Source organism: Ctenopharyngodon idella, chromosome 16 (genome assembly GCF_019924925.1).
Source record: "Ctenopharyngodon idella isolate HZGC_01 chromosome 16, HZGC01, whole genome shotgun sequence".
Taxonomy (NCBI): domain Eukaryota; kingdom Metazoa; phylum Chordata; class Actinopteri; order Cypriniformes; family Xenocyprididae; genus Ctenopharyngodon; species Ctenopharyngodon idella.
In genome coordinates this window covers 18,878,319-18,902,624 of record NC_067235.1, presented here as the reverse complement: position 1 = coordinate 18,902,624, position 24,306 = coordinate 18,878,319, and the positions used below count along the sequence as shown (strand labels likewise).

Here is a 24,306-nt window from a genome sequence, read left to right as displayed (position 1 = left end):
ATTTCAGTTGGTGGCTTTAACTTTAAAATTCAGTTATTTTAAGGGCCCTATTTTAATGATCTAAGTGCAATAAACCAATCACTTAGGCGTGTCCAAATCCACTTTTGCTAGTTTAACGATAGGAAAAATGGTCGGTGCTCCAGGTGCATGGTCTAAAAGGGTTGTCCCTATTCTCTTAATGAGTAAATGGTGTGTTTTGGGCGTAACATGCAATAAACCAATCAGAGTCTCATCTCCCATTCCTTTTAAAAGCCAGTTGCGCTCACACCATGGCGGATTCGATATTTACATGGCACAATTTGCAAGTGGAAAAACCGAACGCTTCTCCAGAGAGGAATCCTTTTATTTTTAATATTTAAAAATATTTGTGTGCTGCTGCATGTCCCTGTGTGTGTAATAAGGAGAGTGTACGCACGTTGTGCACCCGCCTATAGGCGCATTTTGCTAACGCACCCTATAACAAAAAAAAATATTGTGCCATTGACTTTAGACCAGGTTTCAGTTGGTCAATGGCGCAGTCTATTTCATTTGCCTCAAAATAACAATGCGCCAACAATGCACCTGAACAAACCTCGTTTTCAGACCAGCATGCCCATGGGCACAAAAAAGGGGCGAAAATGCATATGCTATTTAAAAAACGTGCCGCAGGACGTGAAAATGATAACTGCGTAGGGCTGAAACTAGCAAAAAACACTTGCGTCACGCCTGGTGCCGCATTGCGCCGGGTGTATAATAGGGCCCTGGTATTCTTTGAGTTAATTGTAACAATGGCATGTAAAGCTCTTGTAAAACTAGTTTATATGCAACATTAAGACAAATCAGATTGTAATTGATTCCACTTTTGCTTTGTAACAGTATTATGGCTTAAGTAGAGAGATACAGAGAATGATCTCCCGTCTGTCTCTCAAACAATTCTTACTAATTGGATGAACGTTGAATTAGCCTCAGGGTTGAAGGTACTATTGCTTTCTCTTTCTCTTCTAGAGTTTGTTTTGTATTTTAACTTTTTACAGCTTTGAATCTTGACATATTGTATGATGCATGATATCATCTAGAGTATAGGGATAGGGATGATGTCATTGTATGGTGTCATAGGTATTTTTGAGTGTGAGAAAGAGAGATCACTGGGAGTTGTTGGCAGTGTTGTGATTGTTTGTTTGAGTTGAGGTTTGCCCTTTCTTCCCAGCTCTGGCGGCCTGAGGCGATGAGCTCCACGGTTCTTTGAGAGTCTTTAAATGTACCTTAGACCGTTTTTTTCTGTCGGATCTCACTCACACTGTAATTACTGTTGATCAGGATTCAAAACAAAGCCAGCCAAAGCTGAGTGAAGGCAACACAGTCCAACAATTCCGTCATACATTGTGTTATAAGCTTGAGATTCGCATGAATGAAGGACCAAGAATTTAGCTTTTACCTGAATGAACCACAGTCTCGCCACAGAAACTGGGCACAGTAAAACTAGCACAGAATATTGTTGGATAGATATTTTACTCCTCATAAGTTACATTTCATTGCACTAATGTCTGCAGATGAATATTTGTCAGCAGTTGGATGCCTTACCTGTCATTTGATGTTCCTGAGAGGCGATGTCAACAGTGATGTGTCTATTATAGATGAGAGAAGAAAGTAAGTGCCCAGAAAACTGTGGCGAACGATTGAGAGAATAAGGGAAAGAAATGAAAACATAGCTAAGAACAAAATAACATCTTCAAATGAATAACGACCCTTCATTTTTGCTCCCCAAACAAATCAAGACATCCGTTTGTACTGGTGATTTTGTGTCTTGGCTGATAGAAATGGTGGAAACAGTATGACCAAGCTGTCTGTTGGTTCTTTTACACAATAAAATGTCACTCTAGATGATTTGCAGAAATTATCTTGTCTTCTGGTCAGGCTGCAATAAAATGGAGTCCTAGTGGTGTCTTTAGCAAAGATGTTCAAAGAGGACAAGGCCTTTGTAAATGCAGTTGTTTAGGTTGTAGATGGATCGTTTAATGCATGATGAAAGAAGGCACTTGCATATTTTGGTTTTGTGAAACATTTGTCCCGTGCTCTCAGTGTAAACTATTTTGCTTTATGGGAAAGGGCAGTTCAAAGAGAGGTGCACAGGTTGTCAGGTTGATGTCAGGGCCATTGGAACCGTTTCAAAGTAGCAGGGACACATTGAAGTCAACGTGCATTTGCTGAACTGAGCCTCTTATTACTTTTAAGAAAATATTACAAAAACAGTTTTTTTTTCTTTTTTCTTTGGAATAATGTGCTGAACATGGGTTTGCATCATTGTATGGATTATGAAATTTAATGATCTATTGTAATACCTAATGTGTTACAGAGGCCATCTCAGATTATCCACATGAAAAAGAAGCAGACAATGCACAATTTAAATGAGGAAAGTTCATGCTGCAGAGTTTGGATTTCAGCATTATTATTCATAATTGCATGCATCCATTTCAGAAAAGTAAGTTAGCCTAACTGTTGTTGTTTTCTTCCCCAGTTGTGATTTTTTTTTTCTTACTTGAAGTATATTTTTGAAAATGTGCTTTAATGCGCCTTCACTTGTGATGATCATTTGTTCATTTACACAATAATTTTTAATTATTAATTAAATTAAAAATTAATTATATGTTCTGCCACTAATGTGCAAACCTAACAGATATTAACAGTCTACTTAAAGGGATAGTTCATCTAAATATTACAGTTCTGTCATTTGCTCTAATTGTTTAAAACCTGTATGACTTTTGTTCCTTGCTGTGAACATCTGTTTGTGTTCATTTCCTGAAGGGGTATTATCCTTTCTTTTAATTGGTAATGTGCACAAATTGAAACATGGATAAAATCTTGAGAATTTGAATGTAAAGCCTGATAAATTATTTTGTTTATGCTCAACTCTAGTGCAATCAAATCGAAGTCAGAACAAATGTTTATTTAAAATTTACTCTGGGTTTAGGGGTGGATTTTTGTCAAGTTAAAACAAGAAATGTGTTCCTCTCTCTTTAAAAAAAAAAAAAAAAAAAAATCATAGTTTTAGTTCTGAAACAGTCGCTTGCCAGCATAAGTTACACTCCGGCAGGTTAACATGACAGACTTATGGTAAAGTTTAAAGCTCACGCTGGTATGATTCTTGGAACAAAAAACACTCTTAGCAGCCAAATTAGGCTTATCCCACTGTAATTTACATAGAACTCCAAATTCTGCCAGACCGACACACTTAGATAATTAGCGTTCTAGAGAGACTTAAAAACATAGCCAGAGATGTTGTTTACATATGAAAGCCACTTGGCTCATTCGGTTTTTCTCGGATGCCGTCTTATCATTCAAACAGTTCGAGCAGATTTCTGTGCAAATAAGATGCATAAATGCCACATGATGGCTATGACATAACTTTGATTTTTAGCTTGAGTTTAAGTATAAGTACAGTTGAATGCAGAAAATGAATGAGCTCCCACTGGGCACTTTTTCTTGCTTGTTTCCCCTCTTGGGTCCCAGTGTCTCTTTAAGGCCTGATTTGACAGTGATATTGGAAAGCCATCAAATTTTCTGGTTTAGAGCTTGAATTTAATCCCCTTGATGAATCGATGAAAATACGATGCAGAATGGAAGCCTCCAGTCATAGCTCCAGGTATAAATCAGCTGGCGGTGAAAAGATTTCCGTAAAATGTGGAAGCACTGGGCCCTCTAGGGTGGCTCTTGGACACCCTTGCCCTAGACGCACCAGATCCCAGCCTCCTTTTTGACATGCCTGTGGTCAGAGCTGGGAAAGCCGTCCTCAGACATGCTGCTGTTCCAAAAATCTTGAATGAGGCAAAAAATGTCAGCTGTGCCGTCTCCTTTACTCTTTCCATTTATAATTACTAGGCCAGTGAGAGCACGTCCCATCAATACAGGTCTGAATGGCATGCCGTACAATTGATAACAAGCAAAACCCTACCAAACACAAGGCGATGAGGGAAACGGCATGATCATGCAGGGCAATCGATGCGCTGATGTGATTGTTCATGGTCAATCTTGTTGTTCAAGCTCATGTTGACAGCAGCAGTTAAAGAAATCATTTAACTGCCGCAAGGTTTCGCTGAAACAGCTCTGACAGTGGGATAAAAGGAATAACACCCCTATGATTAAGGAACAGGGGAAACGGTTTGTGATATTGCCATACCACCCTCAATTAACGAAATTCAATAAGGGAAACACTCTGATAGTTTTCGGCTTTTTGAAGTTCCAACCTCACGCCAGTCCTGGTTTCCGCCTGTTCTCTGCACTACGATCGCAATCAGGTCTGAAATGTGTGGGTTGAGTCGGGGAGATTTTTACCAATTTACGGTGAATGTCAGGTTTCTATAAACATGTTCAAACTGTATACCATATGTCTTTATGTGTGGTTGGGGAAAAAATGTGTCCAGATCATTTCCTTGTCACAAAAACACAGAGGTCACATGGCATGAAACAAGCTACACAATAATGCTGTCTATTTTTGGTTACCATGAAAACAGCATGATAAAAACCAAAAAAAATGCTATAAATATTCCTAATCAGTTCTAGGGCTTTTTGTTGCAGACAAGTTGATTGGCAACATTGCATTTTTACAATGTAAATTTGAATGTGTATAGCACATGTATAGCATATAGATAACAAATGTTGTGATGGTTACAAATGTATTTTTATAATTCAACATCACTGATTTTTTGGAAGAACTGCCTCCACTACAACAGATAAATAAGTAGTGATTGTTGTATATTGTATAAAATCTGGTTCCTGTATGTCTCTTGTCACCTATTAAAGGCTCTGATCTCAAGTAGTCAAGCATTTTTTCTTAAAATTTTAAGTCCTTTATCAAATTTGAAAATTAGAAATCTAGATTAAAGACTAAGGTTGTCTTATTCTGCCCCCTAGTATATTTTGAATACAATTTTGGGCCTTGTTCAACTAAACATTAACATAAACATGACAACATTTGCAGTAAGCAAATACAGTGACCTAATGCTCACTGGTTTTAAGGTACATTCTGGGTATTTCTAGTGAGCAAATTTTTTGGTGCGCAAAGATATTGACAAGAAATGGCTCATTTAGGGAACAGATTGAGGAGTATGAGAACGATAAAATAAATATTATAATTATTTATTTATCTTTTTAACTGTAACTCTGATGCACCAATATGTATTCAGACTGAGAAAAGATGAGGGAAAAAGGGAATGGGAAAAAGGTCAGCGAAATGCATGATATTTTATAAAGCATTGTGGTGGGTCGTCCACTTCGGACTGTTACTCTATCTTGGTTTGTGATATTTAAAACTTGGCTCCAATCAATAGCAATGTCTCTGGTTTGCAGCTATTGTGTGCGCCCAAGGACATTTTCCTGTAAAGAGGACGCTAAGGAGCTTACATTAAGAGACCTTTATTGTGAAACGGTATGGTCGTTACTGGCTCCTTTGTCTTCTACCAGCAACATGATCCTTCTCGGAGTCAATGCGGTTTTGGGCTTTCAGCGGCTGTCTGAACTCTACATACAGGAGTTGAGCTTTGAATCAAATCACTGTGCTGCGAAAACGTCAGGCCTCACTAGTGTCATGGTAATGACAGTTTCTTTAGTCAATGAAAGTTTTATGTGTCAATGAAAATGTCTTAGACAGTTCTATAGCAGCACACGTTTACCATTCAGCAGAGCACTTTGTAGTTAGCTTGCTCTGTGGTGAAGCGGTTACAACTTCACGTTGCTGGTTTGATTGCAAAAAAGGAGTCATGAACTACCACCATGCTCCCTTGAGCAAGGCACTTAACCTCAGTAAGTGTAAGTGTACAGTAAGTTGTTTTTGTTAAAAATGCTTTTGTCTTGCTACTTACAGTACATTCTGCATTCATGTAGGTCAAGATTATGGTTGCTGTCCTGTATTTAAGCAAACAATCTCGCATTCCATATTCGATCCATATGGGATGCAATTTGTCCCGTATTTTAGAGTCTCACATTAAAACGCTTGGGGAAGCTTCTGTATGTATTGCATTTAAATTGATTTACTATTCAGTATACATTTGCATACAATTGCCATGAACTATCGCATATTAGAATGGAAAACAAATTGCATGCAAGGGTTTATAAAGGTATAATTTTGTTTTTGTTTTTTACTTTGTGATCAATTGTCACTTATCATCAATGGTTTACTGAAATCTCAAGTGGCATGTGCTATAAAGAAATGGAGATTGTTGGCAACCCTTGTCAAGATGTCACTTTAACATTATTTGCTGTTATTAGCTGGTAAACATGTCTGTTTTGTGTCTTGCTTTATTGCAGCTAGCTATGGAGCTTATCCCATTTGTAAAGGCTGCTCGGTGTGTTCAAAGGACAACGGGTGTATGAACTGCCAGCCCAAGCTCTTCCTGTTCCTGAGGAGGGAGAGGATGAGGCAGTACGGCGAGTGTCTCCACGCCTGTCCGTCAGGCTACTACGGCATGCGTGGGACAGAGATCAACATGTGCTCCAGTAAGATCCTACACTTCCTAACTCACATATACACGCATACACACACACTGCCTATTTGTAGCACAGGTCTGTGAATGCTAAAGCACATACATGCCGCTTTAGCATGGATTTGAGCATAAGCTTAGCTCTGTAAAGAATATATTTATCATGTCACATACTGTAAATACTCAAAGTAAAGTAATTCGGCCTTGTATTTGATACAAAACGCTTGTATATTGTAATTTCGTGGTGAGTGAACTGACAAATCCAACTGTCGATTTGGCAAGTGTTGTGATTTGTGGAGACACTTTTTCCAGCATTTTTCATGTGCTATTATATGTTTAAGTGCTATTATATGTTTAAGTGCTGTCTGACATACTAAGATCATATACTGTAGTTCCTTAACTACAATCAAAACCGATCAAACTTTTATATTGCATTCAGTGTATGAAACAAATAGGGATATGCCAAACTACATACACTATATTGCCAAAAGTTTTGGGATGCCTGCGTTTACGTGCACGTGAACTTTAATGACATCCCATTCTCAATCCGTAGGGTTTAATATGGAGTTGGCCCACCCTTTGCAGCTATAACAGCCTCAACTCTTCTGGGAAGGCTTTCCACAAGGTTTAAGAGTGTGTTTATGGGAATTTTTTACCTTTTTTCTAGAAGCGCAATTGTGAGGTTAGGCACTGATATTGGACGAGAAGACCTGGCTCGCAGTCTTCGCTCTAATTCATCCCAAAGGTGTTCTATCGGGTTGAGGTCAGGACTCTGTGCAGGCCAATCAAGTTCCTCCGCACCAAACTCACTCATCCATGTCTTTATGGACCTTGCTTTATGCACTGGTGCGCAGTCATATTGGAACAGGAAGGGGCCATCCCCAAACTGTTCCCACAAAATTGGGAGCATGAAATTGTCCAAAATGTCTTAGTATGCTGAAGCATTAAGAGTTTCTTTCACTGGAACTAAGGGGCCAAGCCCAACCCCTGTAAAACAACCCCACACCATAATCCCCCCTCCACCAAACTTTACACTTGGCACAATGCAGTCAGGCAAGTTCTGTTCTCCTGGCAACCGGCAAACCCAGACTTGTCCATCAGATTGCCAGACAGAGAAGCGTGATTCGCCACTCCAGAGAACATGTCTCCACTGCTCTAGAGTCCAGTGGCGGCATGCTTTACACCACTGCATCCGACGCTTTGCATTGCACTTGGTGAAGGCTTGGATGCAGCTGCTCGGCCATGGAAACCCATTCCATGAAGCTCTCTACGCTCTGTTCTTGAGCTAATCTGAAGGCCACACAAAGTTTGGAGGTCTGTAGCTTTTGACTGAAAGTTGCAGAAAGTTGGTGACTTCTGCGCACTGTGCGCCTCAGCATGCGCTGACCCCGCTCTGTGATTTTACGTGGCCTACCACTTTGTGGCTGAGTTGCTGTTGTTCCCAATTGCTTCCACTTTGTTATGATACCATTAACAGTTGACCGTGGAATATTTAGTAGTGAGGAAATTTCACGAATGGATTTGTTGCACAGGTGGCAACCTATCACGGTACCATGCTTGAATTCACTGAGCTCCTGAGAGCGACCCATTCTTTCACAAATGTTTGTAGAAGCAGTCTGCATGCCTAGGTGCTTGATTTTATACACCTGTGGCCATGGAAGTGATTGGAACACCTGAATTCAATGATTTGGAGGGGTGTCCCAATACTTTTGGCAATATAGTGTATTTCCAAAGTCAACTAGTTATTTAGGCAACCGTCTTTTTTCAATATTTTTTATACACTGAATGCAGTATTGACTTGAGTTTTCGGTTTGACCTGATTTGACACATTTTCTAGGGTGCGTTTACGTAAGATGTGTTTTTGCAAGGGTCTCGAGATGAGTTTTTTACTTGACCTACTGCATTAAAATGTGGTGTCTGTGATGGGATTCCTTAAAAGGATCTAATTGACTGGTCAGATGTTGGATGTCACCCATCCCAAATATAAATTCTTATATTTGTCTGCAAAGAGCAATATAATAATCCTACTGGAATTTTGTATCCCCCCCCTTTCCATGCCCTGTATTTTATAACCTTATTTTAACATTTGCGCCAGGCCTGAGACACTCCGGACCTTTTGAGGTTAAGTGAAAAGCCTGAGGTGTTGGCTTTGTACTTCATGTGAAAACAAAACTCTAACTCTTTGGATTGTTCGAGCCAAACTCCTGACAGACAGATTTGAAACCTCAGAGGAGTGTGTCAGGACCTACAATGCTAATAAACCCAGATGCAGTACAGACACCCCTGTATAAAAACATGTCCCTTCTCACTCAGCAAACTCGATACAGCTATATCTGCCAATTTTATCAAAAGAAAAGGAGGGGAAACGCCTAAAACGTCTCATTTACCATAAACTGGATGTACCAATTGAGGCTCCTTGGCTTTATAGAGTTTCTAAACTAGTAATCAAAGTCATTGCACCTAAATTTCATAAGTTCTTAAGTTGTGGAGAAGGGACAAAGACACGTTGTTTTCTGAGACTGTGTCCTCCAACCATTCGTTGTCCTGGTTGAATTTTGATTTTAAATGATACTGATATGTGGCCAGTTAATCTGGATTCCTTTCATGGAGAACTTCTCCCAGAACAAAACCTCACATTGTCACGTAGCATCAAATCTCCGCGCAAAGCCTACTTTGATGTAATCGCTGTTTCAGTCATGACTTTGTAATCCAGCTTCGCATTTGACCCTCCTCCTTAAGTTATGCTTTTTCTGTCATCTTCGCTAAGCTCTTCATGTCTGTCGGTCATAATGGGATGTTCTATCAGGGTTAGTCGGAGAACTAATCGTCGGGTCACTGGGAACAATTTCGAACACACGGCAGCCGTTCAGAGTCCCTCCGTGTTCTCTCTTGTCCGGGTTTTCAGCACAACTACAGTACGTTCTTCTAAGAGCCTGAAATGGTGGATTACATTGGAGTTGATCGTGTTTTTAAAAAACATGCTCTGAAATCACTTAAGCAGCAGCTGCTTATCATTAGACCTTGAGTGTGTGTGTGTGATCCTATCTCGGTTAAGAATGCTTTGCAGAATCGCCGGGCCTGAGCGAAAACAAAGGCAAAGAGGAGACAGGTTTGCACTACATCAGTGCAGACTCTTCCGCTGGAGCCGTGGGGTGGGGTCGAGCACTTTTGAAATCCACACTGAACCTCTGGCGAGCATCCTATGCGTGACCCATCCATCACAAATGTGTAGAAGGGAGATTGTATAATTGGCTTAAAGGGATAGTTCACCCAAAAATGAAAATTCTATCATTTACTCACCCTTATATCAATGCAAACCTACCTGAATTTCTTCTGTATAATACAAAGGAAGATACTTTGAAAGTTGTCTTTTTTTTGTCCACACAATGAAAGTCATGGGGTCCAGTGTTATTTGAACGCTAGCATTCATCAACAAATTTATCTTTGTGTTCCACAGCTGTGTTATCGCTAACTAAAACTTTTAAAAATCAATTGAAATGAAGCTGAAATTAAAATATAAATATAGCCTGAATAGTTTTAAAAAATGAGAAATGTTGCCTAAATAAATAGGTTTAAGTTGAAGTACTAAAATGATTAAAACTGAAATCAAAATAAAATAATAAAATCGAAAAAAAAAAAAGAAGAATTATGATTAATTCTAATTATTAATAAATTCCATAATAATATATAAAGAATAGTAAAACCACACTGTTCTGCAGAAGAAACTCATAAAGGTTTGGAACTACATGAGTTTGACTAAATTATGACATTTTTATTTTTGTGTGAACTATCCCTTTAAATGCTAAAATTACCTGCCACAAAAATATCATTAGGATATTAATTAGGGTAACAGCATCACACCTAGTGTATTAATACACTCAAATTTACAATAAACACGACTAACAAAACTTAATTTATATAACTGATTCGAAAACTGTAACAGAAAGCTGGATGTAACTGTTTAGCTGTTTGCGCAACAACGAACATGTAAAATACAGTGCGCCGAGTTCCAGAAACTCATCTGAGTGATGAGTCATAGAATTATTTGAGAGAAACATACTTGGTGAGCGTGTTTAATTATTACCTGATCTCACAAGATTGTTAGACTGTGTGCGTGATAAAATATGACATAAATTAGTAGCCTTTCTGCTTTTGGCTAGTTGCTCCCAAACACTGCTGCACCCTACCACTTAAGCTAACCAGATAAAAAGAGATTGTGGGGAGGATGAAGGAGAGATAAACGCTGGAAAAGAGATTCAGAATGCAGAGAGAACTAGTGTGCTGGTACCATCAGTTTTTCCACAGGTTGTCAAGTGGAAGCCCTCTTCCTCATCCATCTTGAACCCTCCTTTTCTCCCTTTACATTTTAAGTCTTTCAATGTCACCACAAGGAAACCCCCCCAAACCCTCTTTCTCACGGATACGCAAGTATATAAATGCATGAAAAGGAGAATTAGGGTATAACATGCAAGCAGTGAGACTAGTTTCAGTCATAATCTTTATTTACAGCAGCCCTCAAGGTATTTATCAGCTTACTGATACATCTCTTTTAGGGACATGTGACTTCACAGTGACATGGCTGAGTATTAATGCTGACTTCATGACTTTATGAAATACTTTGACATGATTGATAGCCCATAAGCAGCCTTCCACTGAATGAAAGATATTGGCCCCAGATGACCTTCTGTACTGTCCGTATGTAAAGTACCCTGTCATCTCTTTACTCATATGGAAACCCTTGTTAGAGCTTTCTGATTGCCAATATCCTGGACGTGTAGTTCAAGTATCACAGCTCATCCAGGACTAGTATATGTGTCACATGAGAGCCCTCATGTCAAGGATAATTGTTTCATCTAATTTTATATTATGTTTTATCGTCACTGGTGTTGTAAAATCTGTTCCTATTGTACTGTTGTTGCAATTATTCCCACTTTGTCACTATTTTAAATGGGCGAATACAGGCATTTGGGTAAGTCTGTTCGAAACCTTCTTAAGCTTCTGAGTTTTACGGGTAGTTTTGATAATCCAGTGGGACAGATGTGGACCTCAGCCACACGAAACGACCGTTGCCTGAAGTGATACCCAATAGTTAAAGAATCAACACAATTCCACAATATGTCCTTCCAATGAGGTAATGAGTCCTGTACCCTCTGGAAAAGAACGAGTTGTTGCAATTAAAGTGATGTCATTTGGGACTTGCAAAAGAACAGTTACTGTTGGCCCCTCTGTCTTACTCTCACACCAAAGAGCTCGATTTGCCTGACAGTGTAAGCGGCATACCTAACCTTCAGCCAGTTTTACAGGTCTGAATGATCATTTGAGATTTTAGATGGCCCCAGTTGAATTGAATATACATTTAAGGACACTCTAATAGTTGTTATTTTTGTTATTATTATAGTGGCCTACACTTAAAATGGACCAAACTTAAAATGAATGACTCTTGTTGCATTAAATAACAAAACATCAAAACCAAGCGATATCTGCAAACAATTGATGTTAGACTTTTTCTCAGCCAATTTTAGAATGACTTTCCAGCCAACTGGACCTCTAAAGTGTTAGTTCACCCAAAAATGAAAATTCTGTCATTAATAACTCACCCTCATGTCGTTCCAAACTCACAAGACCTTCGTTCAGCTTTGGAATACAAATTAAGATATTTTTTATGAAATCCGAGAGAATTATCTCCCAAAAAAAGCAACAAAATTACCACATTCAAGGTCCAGAGAAGTAGCAAAGACATCGTTAAAATAGTCAACGTGACTACAGTGGTTCAACCTTAATGTGAACAGCGTAGGAGAAATTGTTGAATAAAGTTGTTATTTTTGTTTGTTTTTTGCACACAAAAAATATTCTCGTCGCTTCATAACATCAAGGTTGAACCACTGTAGTCACATGGACTATTTTAATAATGTATTTACTACCTTTCGGGGCCTTAAAAGTGGTAATAACATTGCAGTCTATTGGAGGCCATCAAAAATATCTTAATTTGTGCTCCGAAGATGAACGAAGGTCTTACGGGTTTGGAACGAAATGAGGGTAAGTAATTAATGACAGAATTTTCATTTTTGAGTGAATTAACCCTTTAACCACTAACGTTTGACAACGAGAATGTTCTTTATATTTAAATTATTTACTTAATGTATTTACTCATTATTTGAGTATTGTTATATAGTGTAGATATAACAGCATATCTTTTGCTTTAGATCTACTAATGTCACTTGGTTTGATGAGCTTTTAAAAAAACTTGGCTGTCTGTGCATTAGAAACACAAAAAGTTGAATTTGTGCTTCATGACTAGAGAAAACAGAGAAAATGGGTTGTGGCGTTCTCTTTTGCCAAAGACTTCAACTCCCATAATGCACTTTTGATTTTGGCACCACCTCTCTGACTATCCGATTGTCCGTGGGTGAGAATACAAATATGCGGAAGTTCGATCTGTAATTTTAATAAAAGCCTTGGAGCTGTCAAAAGTCTGTTGGATGACTCAAAATGACATTTTGCGTCATCCAGCAGACTTTTGCTGACAAATAAATAGGGTTATCTGGGTGCAGGTAGCATGGAGATAGAGTACACATTGTTCATAATAACTATCAACATTGTAGCAATACAAAACTGGTTGAACATCTGCAAACTTATCTTTTAAGTATCCAAATACTTTTGTATGTATGGACAAAACATCAACAGTCCTCTCTTGCAGGAAGCTGCTTGAGGATAATGCAGATAGATGCTGCAAGGGCCTAAAGAAAACCCAGAGGGCTTGGTCTGGTGCACCCACTGTCACAGCAAGATGACATTGTTGGGTGTGAGAAAGTCAACCGCATAATATGTTCACCAAAAAAAAAAGCAGGTCATATGGGACAGACTCTTTCAGCAAAGCTCTCTGGGTAGGAGAAATGGAAAAATGTGGCCGGATTTAGCACTTCCCAAGCATGGGCATCCCTTTTGCACCGCAGATGGCTGCCGAATACTATGCAATGGTTGCTGTAACCTCATGACCGGCTACCAAATTTACCCCTTGTTTACAAGGCGCTGTCATATAGAAAGTAGATTTTTATTTGAAAACGAAGTTACTAAACATTACATGTTTAATTGCTTAAAAATGAAGTAAACTTTCAACAGCCCTGGCCAACGTGGTTCGCAGCCGCTTGAATATGACGCTGGTTTGAATGTCCACAGTATAATTTGCTTTATTGTTTTTTTTCTGTTTCATCCAGACCACAGCAGAGAGGCATTCCTGCCACAAGTCTTTCAGGATTAGATCACCCCTAAAGCTTGATGATTCAACTCAACATGCACTTGACTTGAAAACCACATTGAAAGCCAAGTGGAAAAAAAGGACAAACATAAATCTCAAGCAACAGTTTGCAGCGGAGTAGGCAATTTCCTCTAATGTTCTGTTTAGGCTTTTTTTTTTTTTGTCCCTCTTGCATTGGGCTTTCATCAGATTCCCACCGCTTGTCCTTATTCCCATGTCTGTAGAAGAACAAGTGATCTAATTATGTCATGTTAGCCCCCTCTTATCATCTAGGCCTTCAAAAGTGGCACCAATGTTGCAGGCTGGATTTAAGGATAATCTCTTACTAGTAGTTTAGTTGTTTGAGACCCTAGATGACCTTCTAACTGATGGTCAGACTATTCATTCAATATGAGGCTTCTTAACCCAAGCTCACCTTATTCAGATACAAAGATAGCGTTACTAATTTCTAACTGATATTCCAACACAGTGATTTTTGATATTGCAGCATCTGCAGATGATCATGAATGACAAATGACATTTCATGTCAAGTCAGTCCAGTCACTGTCTGAGTCGTGTGCCAATAGTTGCTCTTTTTTCTTTTCGTCCTCAATTCCCTGTTGAAGTAAGCGATCCTAAAGGTGATGACAGCCTCCCTATGGCTGCAATATATCAGACCGAGGACAGAGGCGGCTTTTCTGTTACAAAGCTCATTTATTAGCTGTTGCTCCCTGTCATAGATTGTACATGTAGGGACACAGAGACTCCCAGAGCTCTGATTACTTTGGGAACAAAAGCGAGTAGATCCATCTGTGTGGCCTTCTTCTTCTGAGACTCTGCGCCAAGATCTCTACAGCACAGCGTAACTTGACCAGCCAGAGCACATGTTTATCAAACAAAAGATGCAGTTCTGCCCTGGTGTCTTGGCTGATGTAAAGACAAGGGTGTTAAAAACAACGACATGATGAAGATGTACTTTTTTTGTCCTTATTTTCTTTTTGAATAGCGTGGTTTACATTCTTGCCCTGCAGCAAAGCTACAAGCCAACTCGGCTCGTCTCTTTAATCTGTGTGTCACATCAGTTCAGTGTGTATTACATTTGTTGCAAACTATGGTTTAGCAGTTTGTGAACACATTGATCATGGGTGCTCATACGGGCACCACAAGTTGGCTCCCGTAATAGGATTCAACAATAAGGATGGCCTGCTGGCTTTTTGTAATTAGTAAAGAAAGAAATTATGAATGAAAACGTTTTAAGGAATAATTAATTAAAAAATTTAAAAATTAATTATAATAATAAAAAATGTTTTGTGGTGGTGCCAGTGAAATGTTGGCAGGGCAAAATATCAGAACTGGGCCAGCTAAAAAACTTCTTACTGATCCCTGCATAATTTCTTCCATGATTTCCTGTCATCTCTCTACTATAATTAAGCAATAAAGTATGAAAGTCAAACCTATTGTGCATGTAATTAGGCTAAAGGAGTGTTGCTTGACATGCAGCGCACTTGCCATGCCTATATTCACAATAAATTACAACCTCAATTTATTACATACAGGTCTTAAAAGTTTCAAAAGGTCAAAAAATTCTGTATCACAGTCATTGACCTGGGAGTGATAATGATGGTGATTATGGTTGTTGGAGTACAGTGTGTATGTGTGTGTTATTTTCTCTGCATGAGATTGTTTGGACTGGATAAAGAAAGCGTGAGAGATCAGGAAAAGTGGGCGGGGGCTTCAGGGGTTCAAAGGGAGAAGGGGAAGGACTCATTTGTTGGGAAAGAATGTAGCCGAGGAGACAGGCTGGTTTACTGGAGATGGTCTAATTAGGGGGGTGTGATGGTGAGAACCTTCACGAAACCCAGAGAGGTCAGAGATTAAAGCCCAAGCCTTATCTCTTTGTAATGTGCCAGATTTTCTCTTACAAACTTTTTATTAAATGCATGCTTACCTGTAGATTGGTAGAAGTTATAAACCTTCCACTAAAGATCCAAAAACAGGTGCCTTAACATACCTGAGTGGAACCAGCAACCAGCTTCACATGTTTGTGGATAGCTGTAATCTGAGATCCATTGCCTATCTGGCAATTGGGCCTCTGAAGAAGCTTTTAAGAAGTGCCATAAATTAGACAGCTCCCAGTGGCTCTTTTTAATTATCCAGGCCAGCGCATCGCCCTGTTGGTGTGGCTCATGTAATTTTGCTCAGCCTGACATGCTATTTGCAGAGTCACAGCTTGATGACATGCTGGCACGCTGCCCTTGATATGCTGTGGCAAGGTGGGGCGTGGGAGGATCGGTGCGGCGGTATTGCCTCCTTCACAGAGTGTCTTGACCCCTCTTTTGCTTCCACCCAACACTGATGTTAACACAGGAGAACTTCATCATGTGCCAGACTAGATTATTTCACTTAGACTAGACTACGACCTTTCAAGATTTTATGCTAATAATGGTTGTATGCTAAGGTCTTGATGAAAATTTGATCCGGATAATGATTTTATGCTAAGCTCCTGCAAAAATTTGGTTACAATTTTATGATACATATGAATTTATGGTGAGTTCTTATTTATAATTGGTGTAATGACTATGTCAAAGGGTTAGTTCACCCAAAAATGAAAATGATCCCATAATTTACTTACCCTCAAGCCATCCTAGGTGTATATGACTTTCTTCTTTCAGCCAAACCCAATTGGATTTATATTAAAAAATATCCTGGCTCTTCCAAGCTTTATAATGGGAGTGAATAGTAACTTACATTTTGAATTGCATCCATCCATCCATCCATCATAAAGGTAAACCATACTGCTTCTGGGGCTTAATATAGGCCTTCTGAAGTTAAGCGGTGCATTTTTGTAAGAAAAATATCCATATTTCTAACTTTATAAACTATAATTACTGGCTTACTGGCTAACGGCCGTACGCAAGTCGAGTTCCAGCCGAAGAGTGAACTCTGACCCGGCGTATGACGGAGGAGTAGCGTAAGCTTAGGTGACAGTAGAGGCCTCTCGTGGAATAGGGCTCTTTAAACATTTTCATTTAGGACTTCTAATTTGTGACCAGTGTTTTGTTTTTCTTTATCCTCTGTGCTTCCGTGTTCGTCAATACGTCATGCGTCAGGTCAGAGTTCACTCTTCGGCTGGAACTCAACTTGTGTACTTCAGTTCCCGGGAGCCAGTGATTATAGTTTATACATTTTTTAATATAACTCCGATTATGTTTGGCTGAAAGAAGAAAGTCATATACACCTGGCTTGAGGGTGAGTAAATTATGGGATAATGCATTTTTGGGTGAACTATCCCTTTAAATTCTTCTTTAAACTTTACTCAGATTTTATGCTTAATGATTTTATGCTCAGTTCTTGCTGAAAATTAACTAAGATTTTTTGCTAAAAATGATTTTATTCTAAGTTCTTGTTTAAACTTGCTGATAATGATTTTATGCTAATAAATTGTGCTGCCACTTGCTCAGTCAAGAGAGCGAATGAGAGCCAAACTTTTCTTCTAGCTCTGGACTTTTGGATGCTGAGATGTTCTGCTTTCCTTTCTTCTGTGAAGGGGTCATGGTGAGGTAGTTTCTCATTCTGGATGTCGTCACATCTTTGGAGTACTATGCAGCCCTAAAAACTCTCACACCCCACACTCCCTGGCTCAACATGCATATCAGTGGAAGTTACACTGGAATATCTCACTCCCCTGAAGAGAAAAGCTTCACAAGGCATCAAAATGCCTTTTTCCCAACCCATAATCCCTCTCTCACGTCGATCCCCTCCCCCACCCTTCAGTCTGCTCCAGATGAGGAGGTTTTGTCTGCTGTCCCAACTGACGTCTATCTTTCTTGTTTCTTCACAGGGTGTAGGATAGATAACTGTGAGGCCTGCTTTAGCAAAGACTTCTGCACAAAGTGCAAGCCTGGTTTTTACTTGCACAAGGGCCATTGCTTCGAAAAGTGTCCGGAGGGCTTTGCTCCGCTGGAGGACAGCATGGAGTGTGGAGGTAAGTAAATCATTTTATACAAGCCTACTGGAAAATCCAGATAAATCTGGTAGCTGTTCTGGAACATTACTGGTTTGTAACTACACTGAGATGCTCATTAGCTGTTCCAAGATGGTCATTAGCATTAGACCAGCATGAAACCAGCTGTTCAAACCAATTCAAGGTGGTCAAGCTGGCTTCTGGGACATAGTGGCTGGTCAATCAGAAAATGATTATCTTGTGCTAGATAAAGACCAGCTAGAACAAGCTACTAAATTCCACAAACACTGCTACAATTTTGAGCTGGATTTTTACAAATATTGTCTTTCTCTAATATCCAGTTCTTGATTCCACAAAAATCAGATTTTTTTTGTAACCTAAAACTTCTCTAAATAAATATATTATGCATTAGGTATAATATTACTGCACTGTATCTTATCATATCAAAACCTTCATAGCAATTATTATTGGTTTTCATTTAGTTCTCTAAATAATAGTTTTCTTTCACCCAATAGAGGGTTGTGAGGTGGGCCAGTGGAGTGAGTGGGGGACCTGCACCAGAAGAAACAAAACCTGTGGTTTCAAGTGGGGTCTGGAAACCCGAACACGGCATATTGTGAAGAAACCACCAAAGGACACAATACCATGTCCAACCATCGCAGAGTCCAGGAGATGCAAAATGGCTATGCGACATTGCAGGAGAGGTGAGTGTGTTTGTGATTGGATCAGCATATGTGGATCTAGGTCTGCTCATGCCTTGAATACAAGCCCTTGTTTAAGATACAAATTATTAATTCCTTTTGCAAATCATCAATTTCATTAGATTTCCAAACCTCCGCTCGAAGAAGGAAATATAACTGTGGCTTTTTTGACTGCATCTCACCTGTTTAATCTTGAGCTCTGCATTTTCGGATTGAAAAGTCAGCCGCCCAACCTCAACCCCTCGATTTGGGTTTTCAGTGTCGACTGGCATTTTCATTCATGATTTATTAGTATTTTTCCATGCTCACTTTAGCCAGCTCGCCTTAGGTTTTTTTTCTCTCTCTTTTCTTGAGAGCGTATGTGTTCACTCACTTATTCTCCTCTCCTCCCAGTGGAATTCCTTAAAGTATGAAGTGCAGGTTTCCTCAATGGTACTCTGTTTCCTTTCTCTATAAGAGAGTTATTTGCGGTAGGTGGTGCATGTATTTTACCACTAAAACGAGAAGTCAAATCGGAGGGAAAATATTTTTTGAGTAAATAGAGCCAAGGAAACATATTTTATAAAGTGTTTAGTTTTAGAAGAGATGGGCCAAGTTTACTCGTGGAAATAATTGCCGTATTCAGGAGGGCTTATCAGGAAAACTCACGATGATAATTAATCGAGACGTTTTCTCGCAGCTTTTTTTCATTCTGCTCACCTGAACAAACTTAAATCTTTTGCGGTCACTGACTTATGATACTGTCACAATGAGTACACATGTAATTTCAATTTTGGAGGTCAGTAAAGGACAACACTTTCACATTGAGAAAGTTTTTGACTGATTATGGAAAGGTTAATTGTCAACCCAGAGACCTGAGGCAATACAAAGCTGAACTGTTCCATTGTTTATTTAGGTACCTCAGTCTCTTACTGTATCTAAATTTCCATAACGTCCACCTTAGTATCAGGTCACAGCCACTGAATTTTGCTCCATGAGCTATTCGTTTTGAGAAGCGTATCGCTAAAGTTGAATCCATTCGTCTTCATTTAAATCATTTGGAAGAAATAAAAAATTGTCTACTTTTGTACGAATGCACTCTGACAGCTGCTTTAGAGACGTGCTGATTGAGTAAATATATTTCTGACATGTCACATGGCTCTTTTCCCCTTTCAGTGGTTGTAAGGTGCAGAGCGAAGGTTGGAAATAGTGATTTTCTGGCATGTCTTCCTTCTGTACCCTACATTGGCCCTCTCCACAGGAATTTTTCCCTCCCTAATTCAGCTCCTCCTGACCTTTTCCAAAAGTATTTTATAGTCATCTTTAATTAAAAACTGGCATTGTGACGCATGGTTCCTGGTCTCAATTATTTCGTCTGAGGTCAGTAATTAGGAGCCATTGTTAAAGTCTTAATTGAACGTGCAGTGGAGGCGCTCCTTTGTTACATTTAGAAACCAACATCCATGTAATCCTATGGAAAAGTCTTACATGGTAATATGGTCAGTATGAGTCACTAACAGAGTGTACCTCTGAGATGGACTATAACTGTGTGGAAATACTTATATAGCATTTGAACTTAACCAAGAAATGTTTAAAAGCAAGTTGTCACATGGACAGTCAGTCATTAATGATGCTGACACAATATTTTATTTTGAACAGAAATCACTTACAGTTCAGAAAGTGAGTCAGATGTTTATGAAGTAACCACTATGATCAGTTCAGTTCAATGAAGGATTTGTCAGACTGATTCAAAGCAGTAAAGTATTTTTGATCAATTCATTAAAATAACTTCTTTAAGATCTTAAGAGTCATTAGTTTGGGAATCAGACTACTCTGGGCATGCTGTACAGAACCAATTAAAAAAAATTGTTTTTGATTAATTAAAAAGCACTAGCTCATAAGAATAATTTGTCTGTGAATTGAGCTACACTGGTCATGCATTATGTATTTGATTCACTAAAAAGAACTCATTAATAAAAGTTATTTGTTAGTGAGTCAGACTACACCGATCAATCTGTACGTTTTTAATTCATTAAAAAGAAGCAGTTGCGCCACTGAAAATAACCAATTCATAAGAGCCATTTGTTTGTGAATCTGACTACACTGATCTTGCTGTATGTTGTATTTAAGGTAGTGCACTAGAACTGATGTTCAGGAGATCTACTAGAGAAATATTGATACTCTATGGGATACTCAGATGTGGCCCGCTGCAGATGAGTAGCTGAGTGAAACTGAAAGTTTGCCGTCGCATCCTGAAGCTCAACACACAATTATCTTCATTATCTTCATTGCAGTCTATGATCTTGAAATTAGCTGATGATAAATAAAATACAGCCCGTTAAATTTGCATATAGTGCAGGAATTGAAGAATGGATTTATATTCATTTTGCATAGTCACATTTATGTGGCCAAGTGTAAACTGAACAGTTTTAACAAATCGGATAGCTGTAAAAACACATGAAGTGACCAGGTGTAAATAGGCCCTTTAGATATTCTGCGATGTTCTATAGAAATAACGCTTTTATGGTCATTGTCTTGCATCCTAGTGCAGGTACGGCAGAGAAAATATTGTGCACAGGTGACCAGAAAGTAGCCAAAGCCTCTGGATAAAGATACGGCCGCTTGGTCTAGAGTCTTCATTAAACGAGAGGCCAGGATAACATAGCCCCCGACTGACCTCTTACATTACACTGGATTCCAAGGACTTTGTGAATAAGTCCCTGAATGCTACCTAATACGACAGCTTTGCTCTGCAATATAACAAATTACTTTGTGAGACATAAATAGGATTACAGCCAGACTATAAACATGTACACATGTGTAAGTTTATGTATGCCCTGCTGCCGGGCAAATTACTCTGCATAAGAAGAAAAATGAGGCAAAAGGTGACTGTGGGGGAGTGTGCTAGAATACGACCCTGTTACCATAATGCACATAACATTATAGATACTAGATACCCGCCTGTGGAAATAGGTATAAGATTACGTAACAGCAGACTTTGCAGATTGCTATGGATTAGACAAAGGCAGGAAATATGAGAAGGTAAATAACATCAGAGGAATTCTACATGTGAATATATTTCTGGCATTGTTTATCTGATCATCCAGCTTCCGTTTCTGTGAGCTTAAATGTCACTGGACGTCATATACGGACCCTGTCTTGAACTTGACGCACAAGCGACTTAAGAAAAGATGAAAACATCTGGACACCAGTCGTTTAAACCACTCACATGCACCAGTGCAACAGTAAGTAGTACGCCCTTTTTTCTGTAGATATTTACAATTACTTTAGATTGGGGGTTAGCACATGGATTTTGATATTCTTAGATCGGTTTCAGGCCTTATTCATATGTGGAAATGAATCTGATGGACACCAATCGCGATCACATGACTCTTTTCAATGGCGCAATGAAGGACGAAGGCTCAACCCAGTGTTTTGCTGAAATTTAAAAATGGTGCGGAAAACAAAAGCTTTCTTTATCATTTCGTCTGCGTCCATTGCAAATTGTGCTGTTTTTACTTCCTTTTTGGCCTATGCTTTTATGGGTCAGTACGTCTACTTAGGGTTGTTTCGCCAAGTGGAGAGTGTAAATGCAGATATCGGATATGGGTCAATTTTAAAAGATGATGTAAGTCATCAAAAAAATCGGATATAGTCAACAAATCGCAATTTGGCATCAAGAGTAAATGCGGCCAAAGTAACTTTGCATATACATGCCAACTTATTCTACTAACCCTAACAATTTACTAATATTGTTGACATGAGAGTTAGTTGACATGTAATTGCAAAGTTACTTATAGTTAGTATACTGTCTAAAGTAGACTATTGAAATAAAGTGAAACTATTTTATGAAGTATATGTTTTTTTTTATTTTTATTTAAATGCTGTGAAAAATTCATTGTTAATGTATGATACCTAATTCATTAAATAATGTTAGGGCAAAACATTACAGATATGGTGTAGTCAATTTCACAAACAAATGACTCTTATAAAATGGTTCTTTCAATGAATCACTTAAGAAAAAAAAACTCTCAAGCTCACACGTTATTGGTTTGAATGAATCAGATCAAATGAACTTTGAGTTAACCTTTTGCTGACTATTGTTGAATATCACCATCGTTCACTTTTATATTTAGGATCTGGGAGTCGGTTGCTGGGCCGACGCTCTCCCAGCAGGCTAGACGGCCTCTTTCTGGCAGCGTGACGGGACTCCTAAGGGTGGTGTATAGAGTGGGCTGTAAACACAATTTATTAATAGTCGCCCGGCTGTTCGCGAAAATGAAATGCCTGCTGAGCTCCAGCTTTCACCTTACCAAGCCCCTGTCATCAAATCAACTGACTGACCAGCCACACTAGAGAGAGAGAGAGCAATGCTAAGACAATTCTGTCATGAAAGTGCTCTGTAGAGTGATATTCCAGCAGGGAGCGTCTGTCAGTAGAACTGTTGTTCTGTGGATAGATTTTCCTTCCTTCCTGGAGCAAAGGTTTGGCTCAAAGGTAGTTAGCCCTCTGCCTTTCTCCAACCAACAAGCTGCAGGTTGCTTAATGTCAATTGTATTAAATGTTGTGTAAACAACTCAGACTGTTATTGCCTCCAATCATCTCCCTAATCCAAGTAGTAATTCCCTAACATTGTATTTGGTGTGGCTGAGGTTCAGACACAAACACGACATTGAGACTTATTGGATAATTTTTCTGTTCGTAGCAAAGCAGCTTTCAGATTCTCAGACAGCTAGAAATGGTGTATTGAATGGCATATTGGTACATGCATAACCATGTCTGTTCCACTTATGAGTGGCACTTTCGGGAAAAAATTTTACTTCAGGAACAAGTAAGACTCCATAGTGCAATGATATGCATGCTCAACTTCTCGTAACGATTTTCTGTGGTTTCTAGATTCTATAGCTCAGGGCCAAAGAGCCTTGCATGGTGCAATTGATTTCCCATTTTTGAAATAGGAGAAACATACAGTTTTTCCTATATGCCCTGATATCTGCGACAGTTTCTTGTCCTTCTTGGGTTGCTCATGATCCTTTCTCACTCTTAAATGTAACATTTAGACACTTTGGCTTCTTGCAAGAGTTGTACGCTATTCAGAATTTAATTGAGAATGCCTTTAAAATTCAAATAAAATTAATACATTTGATTTGAATTGAGCTAGCAAACAGGCCACAGATAATTGCCATTCGAACTTGAAGTTGGATGTACTGTAAACCTGTCCAGCCCAAACCTGTATGACTTTTTTCTTCTGTGGAACACAAAGGAAGATATTTTGAAAAATGTCTCTGTGTTTTTTCTCTTTACCATTGAAAGTCAATCAGGTCCAATATTGTTATGTACTAGAGGTCTGTGGGACAAGTTTTGAATTGCTGAATGCAGGTGCTGGAGGGAAGATACTGATGTGTGCAGAGGAAGCGGGAGAAAAAAATGACTTGTTGGACTCCCACAAAAATATCTAAAAATAAAATAAAAGTTACTCAAATTTATTTGATGTTACTGTCTATTTGTCGATTAACAAAAATAAGTGTTTTACAGGCACAGGGTTGGACATGTTTTTCGGTTATATGTGACAGTGTGGGAATTGGAAAAGATAGCTTGAGACAGAATCATACTGAAATGGGACTAAAACAAATCAATGTAGATCTGTACCTGCAGGAATTTGCGATCCTGTGCAGATCCCTATTTTGGACCCCACTGACCTTTAATAGGGGCTTTCGCACTATAGGAACCTTGTCATAGTTCCTTGAACTATTGGCGGAAGTACCCGGATTTTGCCATGTTCGTGCTGCAGGAACTAGGAACGATTTTAGTTCTAGGAACTCCTTTTGGGGGGAACTAAATTAGCTCCTACTTCAGAGTAGGGTCTAAACCAGCACTATAGGAACTATCAGTGATGTAAGTGTATGTTCATTAGCGAACGCATGCGAAACACTGGCACCCGCCATTTTAAGAAAAGCTGTGTACACACACAGTTTA

At 39.0% G+C, this 24,306-nt stretch overlaps 1 protein-coding gene across 2 annotated transcripts in view; it reads left to right on the top strand.

Annotated features, from left to right (window-relative positions):
- Nucleotides 1–24,306, top strand: part of rspo2 (R-spondin 2) — a 61,094-nt gene that overhangs the window by 19,219 nt on the left and 17,569 nt on the right. For both annotated transcript variants that reach the window (XM_051865499.1, XM_051865500.1), the window contains exons 2-4: nt 6,280–6,468; nt 17,528–17,671; nt 18,166–18,354. In XM_051865499.1, coding sequence (XP_051721459.1) covers nt 6,280–6,468; nt 17,528–17,671; nt 18,166–18,354 — 522 coding nt within the window. The remainder of the gene's footprint in view (nt 1–6,279; nt 6,469–17,527; nt 17,672–18,165; nt 18,355–24,306) is intronic.